Here is a 17600-nt window from a genome sequence, read left to right as displayed (position 1 = left end):
AAATTGTCCCAGTAGAGCACAGAGGTGTATTGAGTCATTAGTGTTATGTCTATTAAAGTGTACTGTTGTCGTGGGCAGGTTCATCGTCGTGCGATTATTTTCATGCCCACTCTAGTACAGTTGAAACCAGGAGTGTACATACACTAAATAAAAAGACTCATGCTTGTTTTTTCTCACTGTCTGACATGCAAGAAGGCTGTTTTAGGTCAATTTGGATGACCAAATTTGTTTTCTATTTTCTAAGTGCCAGAATAATGACAGAATGATTTTTTTTGTTTTTGTTTTTTTAGACAATTTTTCATAACCGGTACTTTCTTCAAAGTCAGAAGTTTAAATATATTTCATTAGTATTTGGTACCATTACCTTTAACCTCTATGACTTGGGTCAAAGATTTTGGATGTCAGTGATCAATCTCTGTGTGGATGAAATTGGATAACTCCACACTGAGTGCCCAGGTACCAAAAATATGGCCCATCCCTTGTCAATGCCAATGCTTATTGTTTTTGTGGCCCCAGGTGGTGGTCGTCCTGCAGCAAGTGTTTGCTCTCATACAGAACGTACTCAGCAAGTGGCTGAACGACTCCCAGGTGGTTGAGGTGCGTCACCTCCTTTTTTCTCCCTCTGGAAATAGGTGATGTTGTTCCACTCTGTCAGAAAAGTGGGCTAAATTGATTTTATGTGTGCCCCTCAGGCAGTGTGTGCCATATTCGAAAAGTCAGTGAAAACGCTGCTGCACGACTTTGCCCCCATGGTGTCGCAGCTGAGCCAGATGCTGGGACAGATGTACAGCACCATCCCCCAAGCCTCTGCCCTCGACCTAACACGACAGGTACGCACAAATAAACTTAATAGGTGCATAACAGTACATATGTTCTCATTTTTTTGGTAAGGAAGGTTCACTACAGTACAGAGGCAAACAGAGTTCCCACACTGAACATGTTAGGACAGGCTCTGTTTTCATACCCTAACCCTAACTAGAAACCCTGTTTTGAAATCTAAACGCTTATTTAAAACCTGAACCCTGACATGAAAAATAAAATAAAAATGAAACCCTAACCCTGACTTAAACCCTACTTTTGAAACACTAAACCTGGCTTGAAATCATACGTTCAAACCTGATACTTGACTGGAAACCTGAATTTGAAACCTTAATCATAACTTCAAACCCTATTTTCAAACATTAACCCTAGAGTGTCCACACATTACACCCCTAAAAGAAAAAGAAAACATTGTTTTCTTTTTTTTTAAACAAATAACTAATGCCTCTTTCATCTAAATATGTCAGTGTTATTTATATCCTTTCCCTTTGACTTGTTTTCTAGTGTCATTCTTTGTCGTGGAAAAAAGAAAAGCACTTGAGGCAGAACATGGGTTGCCAGAGCAGTTCTGCCAAGGAGTCTACTAGATGTGTAGTCGTTTCTAAAACTAAACAAATGACTGTGACAACAGATCTTTATGGATCATAACATAGGTTCATTGTACTCATGGAGGTCTGATTGTGTTGTCTTTTTTTTTTTTTTGCATGCGTTTCAGCTGGTCCACATCTTCGCCAGCCAGACGGAGCACTTCCCGCCTATCAAGGCTCTGTTTGAGCTCGTTACCTCAGTAACGCTGTCCATCTTTCAGCAAGGTAGGGCTTGGTAATATTGTGAATTGTACCCCTGCGGTAGAACTTTGAATGTGTTTTCTTTTATTTCACACAGGTCCAAAGTAGGACACAACAGAGCTATGTGAAACTGCAGTTTGCGTATTTCATGTCCTTTTTCTCTACAGAGACCTATTTCTAAGTCTGGCAATACTGATGTAGCAAGCATAGCTAAGCCAACTGGGACATAAAAAAACATCAGAGTTCATAACACTCACTGCTCAAATGTTTACTTAAATATTCTGTGTCAACTTGTTGAAATATTCAGGCCATTCGCCAGACACAACACTTGCTACACTTGCACAACATAATGAACCAATGCAAGAGATGGAGTGAAAAATTCTGCCTTCACGAAGATAATGATACTTAGATTTTACTGATACTGTCAGATAGGTGTTCTGCAAGCCTAATGTGCACAAGTGCTGTAGAAAATGGATAGATAATGAATACTCTATTTTAATTAATCATTTATTGAGAAAAAAACAGCTGAATTAATGCAATAAATAGTACAAGACTGGATAATGTATGTAAACGCTTATGAATGGAGTGGGCTGTAGATGAAATATTGACTAAATTTGCAATCGCTAACAGTTAATCAAATGTTACTCAAAACTAAGCATTTTTATTATCTTTGTAATTGCAGAATTTGTGATATAGATTATCTCATTAGAGTGTGAAGGTGTACCTAATGTTGTGTCCAGTGACTGTATTATTTCAGTGTAGCCTGGAAATTTATTTTTGGTAATTGGCACTCAAAACACATTGAACATAAAAAACAAGACATTGACGTCTGCCTCTCCCGCTTCCCTTTATGTTGCCTCCTTCTCCCTTCCACCCCCAACCACTGCCTCCTGCCTCTCTGCTTTTGACTGCTTTCGTAATGGCTGCCACACCCCCGCTTCTTAAACTCTTTCCTTTCCAAGCAGGTGCCCTTCTTCAATAAGACAGAATATGTTCACAGCACAAAAAGCGCTCCCTTAGTCGTATGGCTGGCATGTAAACGCAGCCTACAACACTACTAGAGCTGAGTGGCGGCCCTCTGAATAAGCCCTGTGTTCCCTTTGTGTGTGAGTCTATGCTTGTGATGAGTGAGTGAGTGAGTGAGTGAGTGAGAGAGAGAGATAGAGTGAGTGAGTGAGTGAGTGAGTGAGTGAGTGAGTGAGAGAGAGAGAGAGACCATCTAAGGTGAGTGACTTAGTGCGTATGTGAGTGTGAAAATGTGTGTGTGAGTGTCTGCAAGACTGATTGTGTGTAAACAGGAACGTCCACAGACATTTTTTGGGATATGTGCTCTAGCCAAAAAAAAAGGGCATCCATCGTCAAAATGATTCATACAATTAAGAAAAAAACAATAGTATGTATTTAATTTGGGTACCCTAATGTCTTGCGTATCATGCAAATTCCCCCGCCCCCAAATATTGTCAAGTCAATAGTGCGCGTTATACATAGGTACAGGGGAAATGGAGAAAAAAGTTTCACATTTTATAAATGTATGCCGCCATCTAGAGGTTATGAAAAACACTTTCGTTCCAATAATGCCAACACCACCTACACGTTATGAGAAAGGTGTAACCTACACTTTCATTCCAATATGACAGGGGTATGTCTGACTGCATATATATACAGATGTGCTCATAAGTTAACATACCCTGGCAGAATTTGTGAAATATTTTTTTTAAATAAATAAATACGACTGATGACTGAACAACAACCATCATTAATTTCTTTATGGTTATGTTTTGTTTAATGATAATGCTTTTCTGAAATGCTTGACAGTTTAATTTGAACTCAATTAAAATTAAATGTGTTTCCCCTAGGCGTTTATGTTTTCTTTTAAAGAATTGTACCCATCTTACAAATTCTGCCTGGGTAATCAAACATGAGCACAACTGTGTGTTTTCTCATTTACTAAATACAATTAAGGCTGTGAATTTCAAAATAAGAACAAGTAAATAAAAAGTAAGTATTACGTGTTCAAATAAAGTGCTTAACTTCAGAATAATTATTTGAAAAAACTAACAAAATACAGATAATACTTCATGTTTTGATAATATGGGTAGAAGCAAAATCATGCATTGTAAAAATCCATTATACATCCGTAGAAGGGTTTTCCAGAATTTTGAGGTCAACTTTGGGGGTGCGTATTATACATGGGAAATTACGGTATTTATTTTTGTTAACTCAATCAACACAGTCAATAATACAACTATTAACAAAGGAGGTGAAGGGAGGCTGCAGTGGATATAAAATGTCAACACAACCCTGTTAAAATGACAAGTTTTTGGAAGGAGGGTGGCAGGTGGGAGCATATGTACTATTCTCCCACGGACTCAAATAAAAGTGCATCAGATTTAAAAATACTGGGTAAAATTGATGATGAAGGTTTTTATTTTAAATTGATGAATGAAGGAAACAAATTGGCTGGACCAAAAAGGGCACTTTCCCCCCCCCCCCCCCCCCCTCTCCCTCCAGGGCAAAAGGACAGGCGCTTGAGAACCAGCTAGTGGCTATGTGTCCACATCCCTTTGTGAGTATGTGTGCGAGTGAGTCAGTCTGGGCGAGAGAGTGCGTGTATGTGGTGTTTGTGTGAGGGTATGTGAAAGTGTGAGTGCGAAAGTGTGTGTGAGCGAGTGTAAGATCGTGAGTGCACGTGCACGATGATGAGTCCCTGCGCAAGAGTGAATGAATGCGTGTTTGTGAGAGTACGTGTGTGTGTGTGAATGAAGGGCTGCAGGGCGGCTTGGGGTGTTGAGCCTGAAATGTCTAAATGCTAAAGCTGGGCGCTCACTACAGATGTTTGTCCTTGCAACATCAATTGTGACCCATCAGTGTCAGGCCATTGGAAGGCTTGTCAACTGGAACTGTGTCTTTAATGTCCATCGTTGTTTGTTTTATATATATATTTACAATTAGTGGTATTGTTTGAAAAGAAATGTCAAGTGGTCTATGTCCAGCAGTATAAGGGAGGTGATGCAATCTGAATTTTTCCTGACCATTGGATGATTTCACACTGACGGTTCATCTTTGAAGCAAAGGGGGATCTGGTGAGCCGGCATTGAACGGACCCTCCACGCCTACGCCTTTCCTTGAAACACAAGCCTCCTTCACACAGAGATCCTGGAGCATGTCCGCCTGTGTTTTTTATCCAGATCCCAGCGAAACATTTCTGATTTTAAAGGTAGTGTGAAAGTGGCTTGAGTTATTACCTCCGAAGGCAGAAAAATTGCAGGCTAGACATTGTTGGTGCTCTTTATACAGGAAAAAAGCTGGAAAATGCTGGATTTTAAAGGTAGTGTGAAATTGTCTTAAAATACTACCTCCGAAGGCGGAAAATTGCTGGGTTGCCTAAGCGTTGATGTCATTTATACAGAACAATGAGAGAGAGGAAAAAAAGGCAGAAGAATGCTTGATTTTACAGGTAGTGTGAAAGGGGCTGTAGATACTACCTCCGAAGGCGGAAAATTCAGGGTTTTACATTGTCGTGCCATTTATGAAGAACAGCGAGACAGAAAAAAGGCAGGAAAATTCCATGAAGGGGATTCAGATTCTACCTCCGAAGAATCGTGTGGGTGTAATTTATTCAGAACGAGGCAAACAAAACTTTATCACAACATTCCGTGCTGTTACTGTTTATCCAGAAGAGTGCCACAGGGGAATAAAGGTAGACAAATACTGGCTTTGACAGGCTGTGTTAAAGAGGCTTGAGATACATGCTCCAAAATCTCTGGGTCTACTTATTGTCCCATTGCAGTGTAACTAAATATGTCATCAGCATGTACCGTATATAACATGAGGCTTCAAATTTGTGAAAGTGTAAAAAAAAATAATAATAATAATACAACCTAGTAATACTACTACTACTACTACTAATAATAATAATTTTTAAAAGTGCAAAAATGGCTTAAGCTACTACCTACGAAGGCAGAAAATTGCAATGTACCCACATTCCCTTTCGGTGCCATTTATAAACATATATAACGATACGGCGGAAAAAAGCAGAAAATTCCAGCTTTTACAAGCAATGTAAAAGGGGGTTAAGATACTATCTCAAAGGTTTCAGGGTTAGGAGGTAACCAGGCGGGTGTATGGGTCCCCTTTTCTCCAAAGCGTCACAGTAACAGAGGTGCCTCCTGGGTTCCCACTCCAAAACCACTTTTCTTTCTTAGGTTTCTTCTGTTTCTCTCTTTGTTACTTTTCTTTGTTGTCGACAAACAAATCCATGTCTCTGTCTCCTGCCTATTCTTTTCTTTCCTTCTCCTTCCAAGAGTCTGCCAATGCTTCACACGCCCCCCCCCCAAATGCCCTCCTCCCCTTCTTACTCCCCCTCTTTGTTCCTTACTCACGTGAATTATTTCAATGAACTACTTTTGAGTTCTCTTTTGAGTTCCACATGACTGTTGAATCTGTTCCGTTGCTGTTTGTATATTATTCTTATTCTCTTTTGATTTCTTAAGTTTCATCTTTATTATATTTTAGGACCCAGGGATCATCCTGATATTGTTGATTCATTTATGCAACTCCAAGCTCAGGTGTGTTTTTGGTTACTTATTTCACTCACTTTGAGTTTCTCTCTTCCTTTTCCTAATTCCTCTCTTTCTCTCTGTCCTCTTCCTCTCTTCCCCTCATCTTGGTTAACGGACATTAAAATGTCCCGTTGCGTATCGTGAGGCTTGGGAATGACTTTTCTCCTCAAACGCTCAGCATTCTAAGAGTCACCTTGCCACATAAATGCATTAATTGAGGCCATTGCAGCAATGACTTGCGCGTGTCTGTTAGTCTACGTGGGTAGAAACATTCACTTGCCACGTGGCGAGTAGTGCTCTGAGATTCTCTCGCCAAATGGATAATTTAGTCGCATTTGGCGACTGGCGAATATCAATTTCAGACCCTGTTTGGACTGTGTTTTTAGTATGAAACGTAGTATTTCATTAAAAAAAACAAAAAAAACAACAACAACATACAGTGATGATGTAGTTACACTGATTGCAATGAAATAAAAGTATTTGGAACATTTTTTGCTTCATTTCAATGGACATTGTGCTGTTCTTTCTGGTGTGCATACCTTGGCCACCTGGTGGCAGTACAATACAGACATACAGATATATGAGGATATGTCTATGCTCCTCAGTAATATTAGTAATTTTTGCAGTGGATAAAGAATATATGCCTGTGAGCAATGTTTTATTATGTGTTCAAATATCCGTTGCTTGAAGGGATAAAACACCGCAACACTGATGCTGTTTGTTACCCGGTCTATGGTGTTTCCCATTAGGTGATAGAATTAAGCTAGCAGACTTTAAGGGAAAGCTATGCGGTTGTTTGAAGTATATGTGTAGTTCTGTTTTTTACTTTTAGTTTGACAGTAAACTTGAAGTGAGTTGAGTTGGATTCACTGCCACCGTAGAGTGCTCGTATCTCAAGTTTGCGCTCGCAAGTCAAAGCAAAACAATCATCTGACACTGGCTCATATCTTCAAAATCTTCTCAGTCAGGTCACTGGTATCTCCAGGCGCCACTGTACGATTAATCCGTTCCACCTCCCCCACAATACATTTGTATTGTATATTGTATTTTTGTATTGTGTAAAAACATAAAAGAGAATGTAAAGAAATCAAGTGTTTTTTTGTTTGTTTTGTTCTTAATATATATACAAAGGGTAATGACTCGACATGCTATACTATTTTTGTGTTGGGCGTGTGCTTTTTAAGGGGTGTGGCCTAGTGTTAGGAGCTGAAGTCGGGTTGGCGTGAGCTGTAGCCCACAGCAGCTCCTAGCGAGTGTTCTTATTTTCTATTTGTGTTTGACAGTTTGTCTTGGTCAATAAATTACTGAGACTGGTCTCCTTGCCCACATGCGAGGGCATTACAGTACTGTAATTGCAAAAAAAAAATTCACAGGGCACTTATAGAAAAAGAACAAATATTTTCTTATGACCAATTTAGAGTCTTCAATGAAACAAACGTGCATGTTGTTAGGATGTGCGAGGAAGCCGGAGTCCCTGGAGAAAACCCACGCAAGCATTGGAAAATATGCAAACACTATACAGGAAGGCCTTTAACACATTTTAAGATTTAAAGTTCGAGAAAATGTGACAGATTTTTTAACTTGTTGGTCGCCAAGGTGACTGCTTAGTCTCTGAGCGCCATCCTCCTTATTTCATTCCAGTCCACAGCCAATCAGGGCCCCAAAAGAATTAATAATCAACTCTAATATGAATCACTTCAGACAAATTGGCTGATGGCTTGGCTGTTTTAATCAAATAATTATTTTTGTTTTGTTGTTTTCATTCCGCTCCCTTTTGTTTTCTATCTTTGGATAGATCTGACCTCCATCTTTCTCCTTCTCTCCTATCCCGCTCTCCTCTCCTCCATCCTGAATGAGTTGTTTATGAGATGAGTTGTATTTCTCTTTATCTGCACATTGATTACATGCACACTTTTGTTGCATATTCAACCAAAAACACAAAAAGTAGCATTTTCAAGTATCAGACAAAAACCACCATTACTTTAAGTTTTTACTTAAGTTTCCAGTTATTATTTCAGACGTTTGGTTTTAATTTGTTTGTTATACCTGCTGAGTTGTGCATCGGAGCTTCTCTCTACGAGATTTTGGATAGTCAAGCAACTACCATTGCCTGGTAGGCAGATCTGTTCTCAGTCCAATGTTGCTCTCAGATCCGACTACCAGGCACATAGGATAGGAAGTACTTTTTCACTGCAAGGACTCAACAAACCCACGTGACACCTTTTGTCTACCTCTTAGGCCCTCAAGCGGAAGCCCGATTTGTACTTGTCTGAGAGTCTCGATGTAAAAGCCGTGTACCACTGTGGTAAGTTTGCACCTCAACAGCACGTTTCCAATAAGCCGCGCAGGTCGGACCTTATTTTTCAGAAGTTTACAGTTTGGGTACAGTAAGGTGGTTTTACTCTTAATATTGTACCTTTGTTCTTCTATCTCTGCCAGTGACATAGTGACAGGCAGAACAGTTATAGTATATGGTTTTCCATAAAAAGGGGGAACGTAGCTAAATTTAACTTATGTATCTGTTTGCAGTCATGCGACCGAAGAAGTCATTGCATGCACACACTAAGTCAATTTGTGAATGGATTAAGACTAGGTATAATTATTTTATTATTTATTATATTAAATATGTAACTTTTTATATCAGAAATGCACAACTTTATTCTCATAAGAGTGCAAGTCTTGAAACTATACAAGTTTTTTCCCAAATAAATAGTACTTTTTATCTCAAATATACAACTTTATTCTATCACGGCTAATCTTCATCTTTGTCTGGAAAATCTATGTATTTTTGTCATGAAATTACACGAACCTTTAGCAAAAACACTATACGACATTATCTCAAATATACAGTGGGTAAGGAAAGTTTTCAGACCCCCTTAAATTTTTCACTCTTTGTTATATTGCAGCCTTTGTGAAAAAATAATTTAAGTTCATTTTTTTCCTCATTAATGTACACACAGCACCCTGTATTGACAGAAAAAAAAATGTTATTGTTGAAATTCTTGCTGATTTATTAAAAAAGAAAAACTGAAATATCACATAGCTATAAGTACTCAGACCCTTTGCTGTGACACTCATATATTTAACTCGGGTGCTGTCCATTTCTTCTGATTATCCTTGAGATGGTTCTACACCTTCATTGGAGTCCAGCTGTGTTTGACTATACTGATTGGACTTGGTTAGAAAAGCAACAACCCCAGTCTAGATAATACCTTACAGCTGACAGTGCATGTCAGAGCAAATGAGAATCATGAGGTCAAAGGAACTGTCTGAAGAGTTCAGAGACAGAATTGTGGCAAGGCACAGATCTGGCCATGGTTAAAAAAAAAAGGTGTACCCCGCCTCCTGCCCGAAGATAGCTGGGATAGGCTCCATCACTCCCGCGACCCTAGTGAGGATAAGCGGCTCAGAAAATGGATGGATGGATGGATTACAATTTTAATCTTGAAAATATTGAATTATCTCGAGAATATAAAACTGTTGTAAAATTACAATTTAAATATTGAAAAAAAAAAAAAATCTCTTATCTTATTCCCTAGCCATTCCCAAGCCAGCTGGGATACAAAGTTTCTCCAGTGCGTCCTGGTTGTCCCCGGGTCTCAGGGTTTGCCCTGGGTGACCCTACCAGGGGCTTTATGCCCCCGGCACCTTAGCTCATTCTACAACCCCATTTCCAATGAAGTTGGGACGCTGTGTTAAACATAAATATAAACAGAATACAATGATTTTCAAATCATTTTCAACCTATATTTAATTGAATACACTACAAAGACAAGATATTTAATGTTCAAACTGATAATAATCATTAACTTGGAATTTTATGGCTGCAACATGTTCCAAAATAGCTTGGACAGGTGGCAAAAAAGACTGAGAAAGTTGAGGAATGCTCATCAAACACCTGTTTGGAACATCCCACAGGTGAACAGGCTAATTGGGAATAGGTGGGTGCCATGATTGGGTATAAAAGGAGCTTCCTTGAATTGCTCAGTCATTCACAAGTAAAGATGGGGCGAAGTTCACGTCTTTGTGAACAAGTGCGTGAGAAAATAGTCGAGCAGTTTAAGGACAATGTTCGTCAACGTACAATTGCAAGGAATTTAGGGATTTCATCATCTATGGTCCATAATATCATCAAAAGGTTCAAAGAATCTGGAGAAATCACTGCATGTAAGCGGCAAGGCCGAAAACCAACATTGAATGCCCGTGACCTTCGATCCCTCCGGCGGCACTGCATCAAAAACCGACATCAATGTGTAAAGGATATCACCACATGGGTTTCAGGAACACTTCAGAAAACCAATGTCAGTAAATACAGTTCGGCGCTACATCCGTAAGTGCAACTTGAAACTCTACTATACAAAGCAAAAGCCCTTTATCAACAACACCCAGAAACGCCGCCGGCTTCTCTGGGCTCATCTTAGATGGACTGATGCAAAGTGGAAAAGTGTTCTGTGGTCCGACGAGGCCACATTTCAAATTGTTTTTGGAAATTGTGGGCGCCCCTGCTTATTTCAGCAAGACATAGCCAAACCACATTCTGCACGTGTTACAACAGCGTGGTTTCGTAGTAAAAGAATGCGGGTACTAAACTGACCTGCCTACAGTCCAGACCTGTCTCCCATTGAAAATGTATGGCGCATTATGAAGCGTAAAATACGACAACGGAGACCCCGGACTGTTGAGCAGCTGAAGCTGTACAGCAAGCAAAAATGGGAAAGAATTCCACCAACAAAGCTTCAACAATTAGTGTCCTCGGTTCCCAAAGGTTTATTGAATGTTGTTAAAAGAAAAGGTGACGTAACACAGTGGTAAACGTAACCTGTCCCAGCTTTTTTGGAACGTGTTGCAGCCATAAAATTCTAAGTTAATGATTATTTGCTAAAAACAATAATGTTTATCAGTTTGAACATTAAATATATTGTCTTTATAGTGTATTCAATTAACTATAGGTTGAACATGATTTGCAAATCAATCTGTTTTTATTTATGTTTAACGCAACGTCCAACTTCATTGGAATTGGGGTTGTAGATCATTGGGATAAACAAACGCCTCCACCATGATAAGGTGATGACTCAAGGAGGGAATAATTACCCCTTCTTATGTAAAACAGTTCTCAAGCATCTCATGACCATCCCTGAATTGCTTGGCGGAAACAAGTTTTTATTAACACAAATACCTGCTTTAAACTCTTGTACCTGTCACTACAAAGTGTAAACAACATGACTCTGACTGTACTGTTTCTGTCCCACTTGCAGGGCTTCTATCGCTCAAGTTTCCCGAGGCTCCGACCGTCAAGTCGACATGTCTCTTCTTTGTGAGTGCGAACTTCGCGAGTGTGTATGCAAAATGATGGAGATGGAAATGTTTCTGATGGTCCTGTCTGTGGTCTTTTCTGTTTCAGACGGAGCTGTTGCCCCGCTGTTCAGACATGTCTCCAGTGTCCAGGCTGCTGCAGGAGGATGGCAAGCTGCTGATCCAGGCACTTCTGGAGGTCAGGAACGCGCCTAATGTTCCACATTGTGCAAATTCCTCCTATACAGTGATCCCTAACTATGTGTGGGGATTGGGGACGTGACCTGCCGCGAACAGCAAAAATTTGCAAATAGTAGACGTAAAAATGTTTATACAGTATTTTCCTATGGTTGTAGTTTAAACTGGGATAGGTAAGGGCCTCGGACAAAACGGACAGATCGGCCAGGTCATTCACAGACAAGATTAGAAAAGTGGTTAAAATGGTTGTCGTAATTTTATGCAAAACTTGTCCTTTTATGCAGAAATAGGTCATATTTTATGAGAATAAACTAGTTAATTTACAAGGCAAAGAGGCTTAAATTTGAAAAAATATATTTTTTGAAAATAAAGTGCGAATTTTACGCAAAAAAAAGATATACATTTTTGGTAATTATTTTGTGAGGGGAAAAAAGGCAGTTGCCAAAGATGCCGTTTTATCTGAAAATTCTTCTAATTTAATGAGAAACTGTTAGAATTTAGACTTAATTATTTTACAATAATAATAGGGACCTCGAATGGCAAGGGATTACTGTCTTTTATTCAATTTTTTTCCTCGCTCTTCCAGGGTATTGGTGGCGGGGCCTCTCGGAACCTGATGGACCAGTTTGCGGAGGTGCTGTTCAGCCTGAACAAACACTGCTTCTCGGTGCTCGCCATGTGGCTGAGGGTGGTGCTGCAGCCCCCGGGTTTCCCGTCGTCACGGGTCACATCATCGCAGAAAGACAACTTCTCTCAGCAGATACTCAGGTAGCACCGGAGGCTAATTTATACATCATAAGATTAATTAATACAGTAAAACCATTTGAAGTCCAACGCATTCCCATACTGATTGACTTCCGAGCAATGTAAAAAGTGAATTAATTTGTTCCACACTCAAAATATCACTTGTTAACCACTTTACAATTCAGGGGTTAGGGTTTCAGTTAGGATTTCAAAGTAGAGTGTCAAGTCAGGGCTATGGTTTCAAAGGTTGTTATTGTTTGTTGATTTCAAAGTAGAGTTAAACTATATAAATTTCTGTGAAGATGTGTGTGTACCAACAAAGATATTTCGCATGTTCAATAACAAGCCGTGGTTTACTGCCAAACTTCAGCAACTTTGCCAGGCTAAAGAGGACACCTATCAAAGTGGGGATACAGCACTGTATAATTGCTCTAGGAACCAGTTGACTAAAGAAATTAACATCGCAAAGAGAAATTATGCAGGAAAGCTGGAAAAACAGTTTACCGCTAACGACACTAAATCAGTCTGTCGTGGATTACAATCGCTAACCAACTATAAACGACCCCCCCCCCCCCCCCCCCCAAGCAGAGAACAATAAAGGACTAGCTGACGACTCGAACACCTTTTACTGCAGATTTGTAAACGACACCTTCACACCCCACACCCACCCAGCTGCACCACCAACCACCTCTGACTCTCCGTTCTGAGTTGACCATCCACGAACAGGATGTGAGACATATCTCAAATCAACAAAAGATCAACAAAGCGGCAGGCCCAGACCTTTTGTCCTCATCCTACCACAAAGGCAGTACCGACCAACTCGCTCTAGTCTTCACAGTGATCTTCAGTAGATCTCTGGAACTGTGTGAAGTACCATCCTGTTTCAAACGCTTCACCATCATCCCAGTCCCCAGCAGCACTGGGGCACCCCAAGGAGGTCTGCTCTCTCCGCTGCTCTTCTCTCTCTACACAAACGACTGCACCTCAATGCACCCAGCTGTCAAACACCTGAAGTTTGCAGACAACACCGCAGTCCTCGGCCTCATCTAAGACGGTGACGAGTCTGCATATCAACAGGAAGTGGAGCGGCTGGAGCTGTGGTGCGGCTGACACGACCTGGAGCTCAACACGCTCAAGACTGTAGAGATGATTGTGGACTTCAGGAGGCATCCTTCGCCACAGCTGCCCCTCGCGCTCTCCAACTGCCCTGTGTCAACTGTCGAGAACTTCAAGTTCCTGGGAATTACAGTCTCTCAGGACCTGAAGTGGGAGACCAACATCAACTCCATCCTCAAAAAGGCCCACCAGAGGATGTACTTCCTGCGGCTTCTGAGGAAGCACGGCCTGCCACAGGAGCTGTTGAGGCACTTCTACACAGGAGTCATCGAATTAGTCCTGTGTTCATCCATCAAAGTCTGGTTTGGTGCGGCCACAAAAAAGGAAAAACTCCGACTGCAACGGACAATCAAACTTGCTGAAAAAATTGTCGGTACCCCCCTACCACCCTAGAGAACTTCCACGCTGCCAGAACTAAGACAAGAGCATGCAAAATCCTCTTGGACCCTCCACATCCTGGTCACCACCTCTTCCAGCTCCTTCCCTTAGGTAGACGCCATCGAACATTGCAAACTAAAATTAACAGATATCCCAACAGCTTCTTCCCTCTTGCCATTAACTTATTAAACAGTTAACTTACAATTCCATTGTAACATGCAGCCGATTTTGTCTTGAGATTCTTGTCACATCTCTGTCGGGCCAATTATACATTATTTCTGCACTCACTGTAGTAGTCTCGACACTGCACTACTTGCATATCTGTTGTTGACCCATACTGGCCACTCATGTGCTTGAGTAGTATCTGTACCATTTGCACAATTGACACTGTTCTAGATTATCACACTACTTGTCACTTTAAACTGCTTAAATTTCTTGAAGTATTTTCTGTCAAATGGCTGTCTGTTGTCGTAATAGAGGGGCTCTAACTCCCGCAGACAAATTCCTTGTGTGTTTTTGACATGGCAAATTAAGATGATTCTGATTCAAATCAGGTTTAGGATTTCAAATTATCATTCGAAGTCATGTTAGGGTTTCAATTTATGTGTACAAGTCAGAGTTTAATAGTCGGGTTTAAAGTTTTTAAAGTAAAACCCTAGTTTAAAAACTAGGGTTTTAAGTTGGGGTTTCAAACTTTGGTCAGGTTTTCAAAGTAGGGTTTTAAGGGATGTTAGGGTTTCAAATGATGTTTTCAAGTTAGGGTTTGGGTGTCAAGGTAGGGTTTCAAGTCAGGGTTAAGGTTTCAAAGTAGGGTTGTAAATTAAGGTTAGGGTTTGAAAGAAGGGTTTCAGGTCAGGGTTATGGTTTCAAAGTAGGGTTTGAAGCTGTGGTAATGTTTCAAATTAGGGTTAGAAAGTATAGTTTAAAGTCAGAGTTAGGGTTTCAAAAAAAGTGTTTCAAGTCAAGTTTACGGTTTCAAATTAGGCTTTGAAGTAAGAGTTATGGTTTCAAGTTAGGTTTTAAAGTCAGATTTATGTTTTCAAATAAGGGTTTGAAAGTCGGGTTTCTAGTCATGGTTTGGGTTTCCAATCAGGGTTATTGTTTCAAGTTAGGGTTTCAAGTCAGTGTTAGTTACTGTTTCAAATGAAGGTTTGAAAGTAGGGTTTCAAGTCAGTGTTACTGTTTCAAATGATTGTTTGAAAGTAGGGTCTCAAGTCAGGGCTTGGACGAGTTATGGTTTCAAAGTTTGATGGACTGCCACAGGCATGTTGCTAGCCACGACATCCACGATCAAGAAGCTGAGCTGCAGAGTGTTTGATTACAGACCAGCTGCGTGGCTAGAACGTGAGAGGCAGTTACACTTCATGTTTCTAATAACTGTACCATGCCAAATGTCCCATAGCGAAAAATCTGACACAAAGTCCTGCCACCCACAGGACTGGAGTGGAACAGCACATTGCACAGCATCTATTGACACAGACCAGTTCCATTGTAAGCTTGAAATTGTTTCTTTGTGTTTTTCCATTAGAGAGCGAGTTAACAAGCGGCGGGTGAAAGAAATCGTCAAGGAGTTCACGCTGCTGTGCCGAGGCCTGCACGGCACAGAGTACGCCGCAGAGTACTGAGTACCGACGCCGGGGAAAAACAAAACAAAACCTCGACGGACGACACAGCCGACGAGGAACACTGGATGTCGGGACAAGATGTGGAACCCCATTTAAAGGACAAACACCCTTGTGGCTTTTAGGGAGGCTCTTTTTTTCATCCTCCTTCAGCTTCCCAGCATGCTGCCTCGTGTCCCCCCCTAAGGTCCTTTCACAGCAAGATCCCTCAAAATTGGCCACAATTGCTGTTTTGGGGGAGGGGCTGGGGTGTGGGGTGTCTCGTTCGGCCAGCTCTCGATCTTCCTGTGGTTTCCTGGTGATTACCCATATGAAATGAAAATGGTATTGTAACGTAGCTACTAGACGTTCAGGATGACATATAAATATACGCATATTATATATATATACATATATATATATATATATATATCAAGAGAGGGAGTCGTGCTGCTACTTGGAAGAAAGTGGTGTAAATGTCATAGGGTGGGGGAATTGTGGACATTATCCCACCCTGTGATATCTGCTTTTGCCAAATGATCAAGTTTTGTGAGTATGTTACACACGCATTCCTGAACGCGTGGGAAACAAGCGGACGAGAAGGGAACTCTGGGAAAAGCAAGGCAGGTCCAGGGGTGGGGAACCTGCGGTCCGAGGGCCTTATAAGGACCACGAGAGCCCACCGTAGTAATTCTAGAAAAACCTTAATCATGATGAATCATTATTCGTTATTTCTTCATTTAGTACAACAGGGTGTCCCGAAAGTTTGGCCAAAGGGGGGGAAAGAAAAGGAAAAAAAAAAATGCACATTTTCATGGAGGATGGACAAGTGGTTATCATGTCTGTCTCACAGTTCAGACGTTCGCGGCTCAAATGTGGGCTCGAACCTTCCTGTGTGGCGTTGTCTACTAATTTCTTCCCATAATCTAAAAACATGCATGTTAGGTTCATTGAAGACTCTAATTTGTCCAAAGTTGTGAATGTTTTGTTGTCTGTGTGTGTGATTTGCTGATAACCAGTCCATGGTGGACCCCATTTCTTTCGCCAAAAGTCAACTTTAATAATAATGCATACCCCTTATATAGCGCTTTTCAAAGCACACATTATTAATTCACTCCATAGTCACACCCCAGTGGTGGTAAGGGGGCAGTCTGATAGAAGCTGCCATTCTGCGTTTACGCCCCCTCCGACCACCAACAAACATCCAACCACGTTCCAACTGGTCATAAAAATGATAAAAAATGTGCAAATTATTAGTCATTTTTGCAGTGTATTTTGACTGTGTGTGTTGATAGCTGCATCTTTAGCCACTCGTCCAGCACACTTATATTGGACCTACATCTTTCACTCCCCTCCCCCAAAAAGACACTTCTTCAAGCCTCACATCTTCTCACCAGAGAGTGGACCAGGACCAGACTCTCCAAAATCAGGAGCGGTCGCCTCAAAGGAGGACCAAACAGGATAAGAGGACAAGAATACCGACGACGCAGACCATCATCAGCATTCAAATGTATCTGCTACCATCAAAAATCTAATCCTGCTGTTTTACCCGAGGTGCCTGCAGACATGTAGCATGTGTTTGTGTTTAGTAGGGGAGGGCGGGGAGGCTTACGGGACAATTGAATTCTGGGTTTGGGGCAACTAAGGAGTCTGGATTTGAACAGTGAGACTGGATGCTTATACATGTGAGGGGAAAGAAGTTAAAAGAAGGAATTGGTGCAGAATCAGGGGGAGGGGGGGGGGGGTTTGAAATGTACATTGTTTTTTGTACCTTGGCTTTAATTTATTAAATATATCTAAGACTGCAGCTCTATCCTGATTTAGTCTTTAATCCAAGTACATGTATAGTAAAACAATATTAGATGACAAAATACACAGGAAAAAATAGAAAAAAAATATTGGAAAAGGAAAAAAAAATGCACTATACAAGTATTAGAAAAATAAGAAATAGTGCACAAAAATAACTACAAAATACAATTATTTAAAAAAATGCTAAAAGTATAGGAAACTATAAAATATTTAAAAAAATATTACAACAAAACACTGTATTGAAGGGGGCGCAGTGGACAACTGGTTAGTACATCTGCCTGACAGTTCCAGCC

The 17600-nt window shown here is 40.7% G+C and overlaps 1 protein-coding gene across 5 annotated transcripts in view; it reads left to right on the top strand.

Annotated features, from left to right (window-relative positions):
* LOC133480804 (importin-13-like) overlaps window positions 1-16313 on the top strand; it is a 48741-nt gene extending 32428 nt beyond the window's left edge. For 3 of the 5 annotated variants that reach the window (XM_061779418.1, XM_061779419.1, XM_061779416.1), the window contains 9 exons: window positions 517-597; window positions 693-830; window positions 1535-1631; window positions 6123-6175; window positions 8408-8474; window positions 11425-11483; window positions 11571-11660; window positions 12246-12427; window positions 15426-16313. In XM_061779418.1, the coding sequence (XP_061635402.1) occupies window positions 517-597; window positions 693-830; window positions 1535-1631; window positions 6123-6175; window positions 8408-8474; window positions 11425-11483; window positions 11571-11660; window positions 12246-12427; window positions 15426-15522 (864 nt within the window). In that variant the 3' untranslated portion in view covers window positions 15523-16313. Of the gene's footprint in view, window positions 1-516; window positions 598-692; window positions 831-1534; window positions 1632-1704; window positions 4826-6122; window positions 6176-8407; window positions 8475-11424; window positions 11484-11570; window positions 11661-12245; window positions 12428-15425 lie in introns of those variants that run through there. The other 2 variants (XR_009789369.1, XM_061779420.1) reach the window with 2 other exon arrangements.
* Window positions 16314-17600: the final 1287 nt, after the last annotated feature.

The sequence above is a fragment of the Phyllopteryx taeniolatus genome, chromosome 7 (genome assembly GCF_024500385.1).
Source record: "Phyllopteryx taeniolatus isolate TA_2022b chromosome 7, UOR_Ptae_1.2, whole genome shotgun sequence".
NCBI classification, from domain to species: Eukaryota; Metazoa; Chordata; class Actinopteri; order Syngnathiformes; family Syngnathidae; genus Phyllopteryx; species Phyllopteryx taeniolatus.
This window is presented reverse-complemented; position numbering and strand designations above follow the sequence as displayed.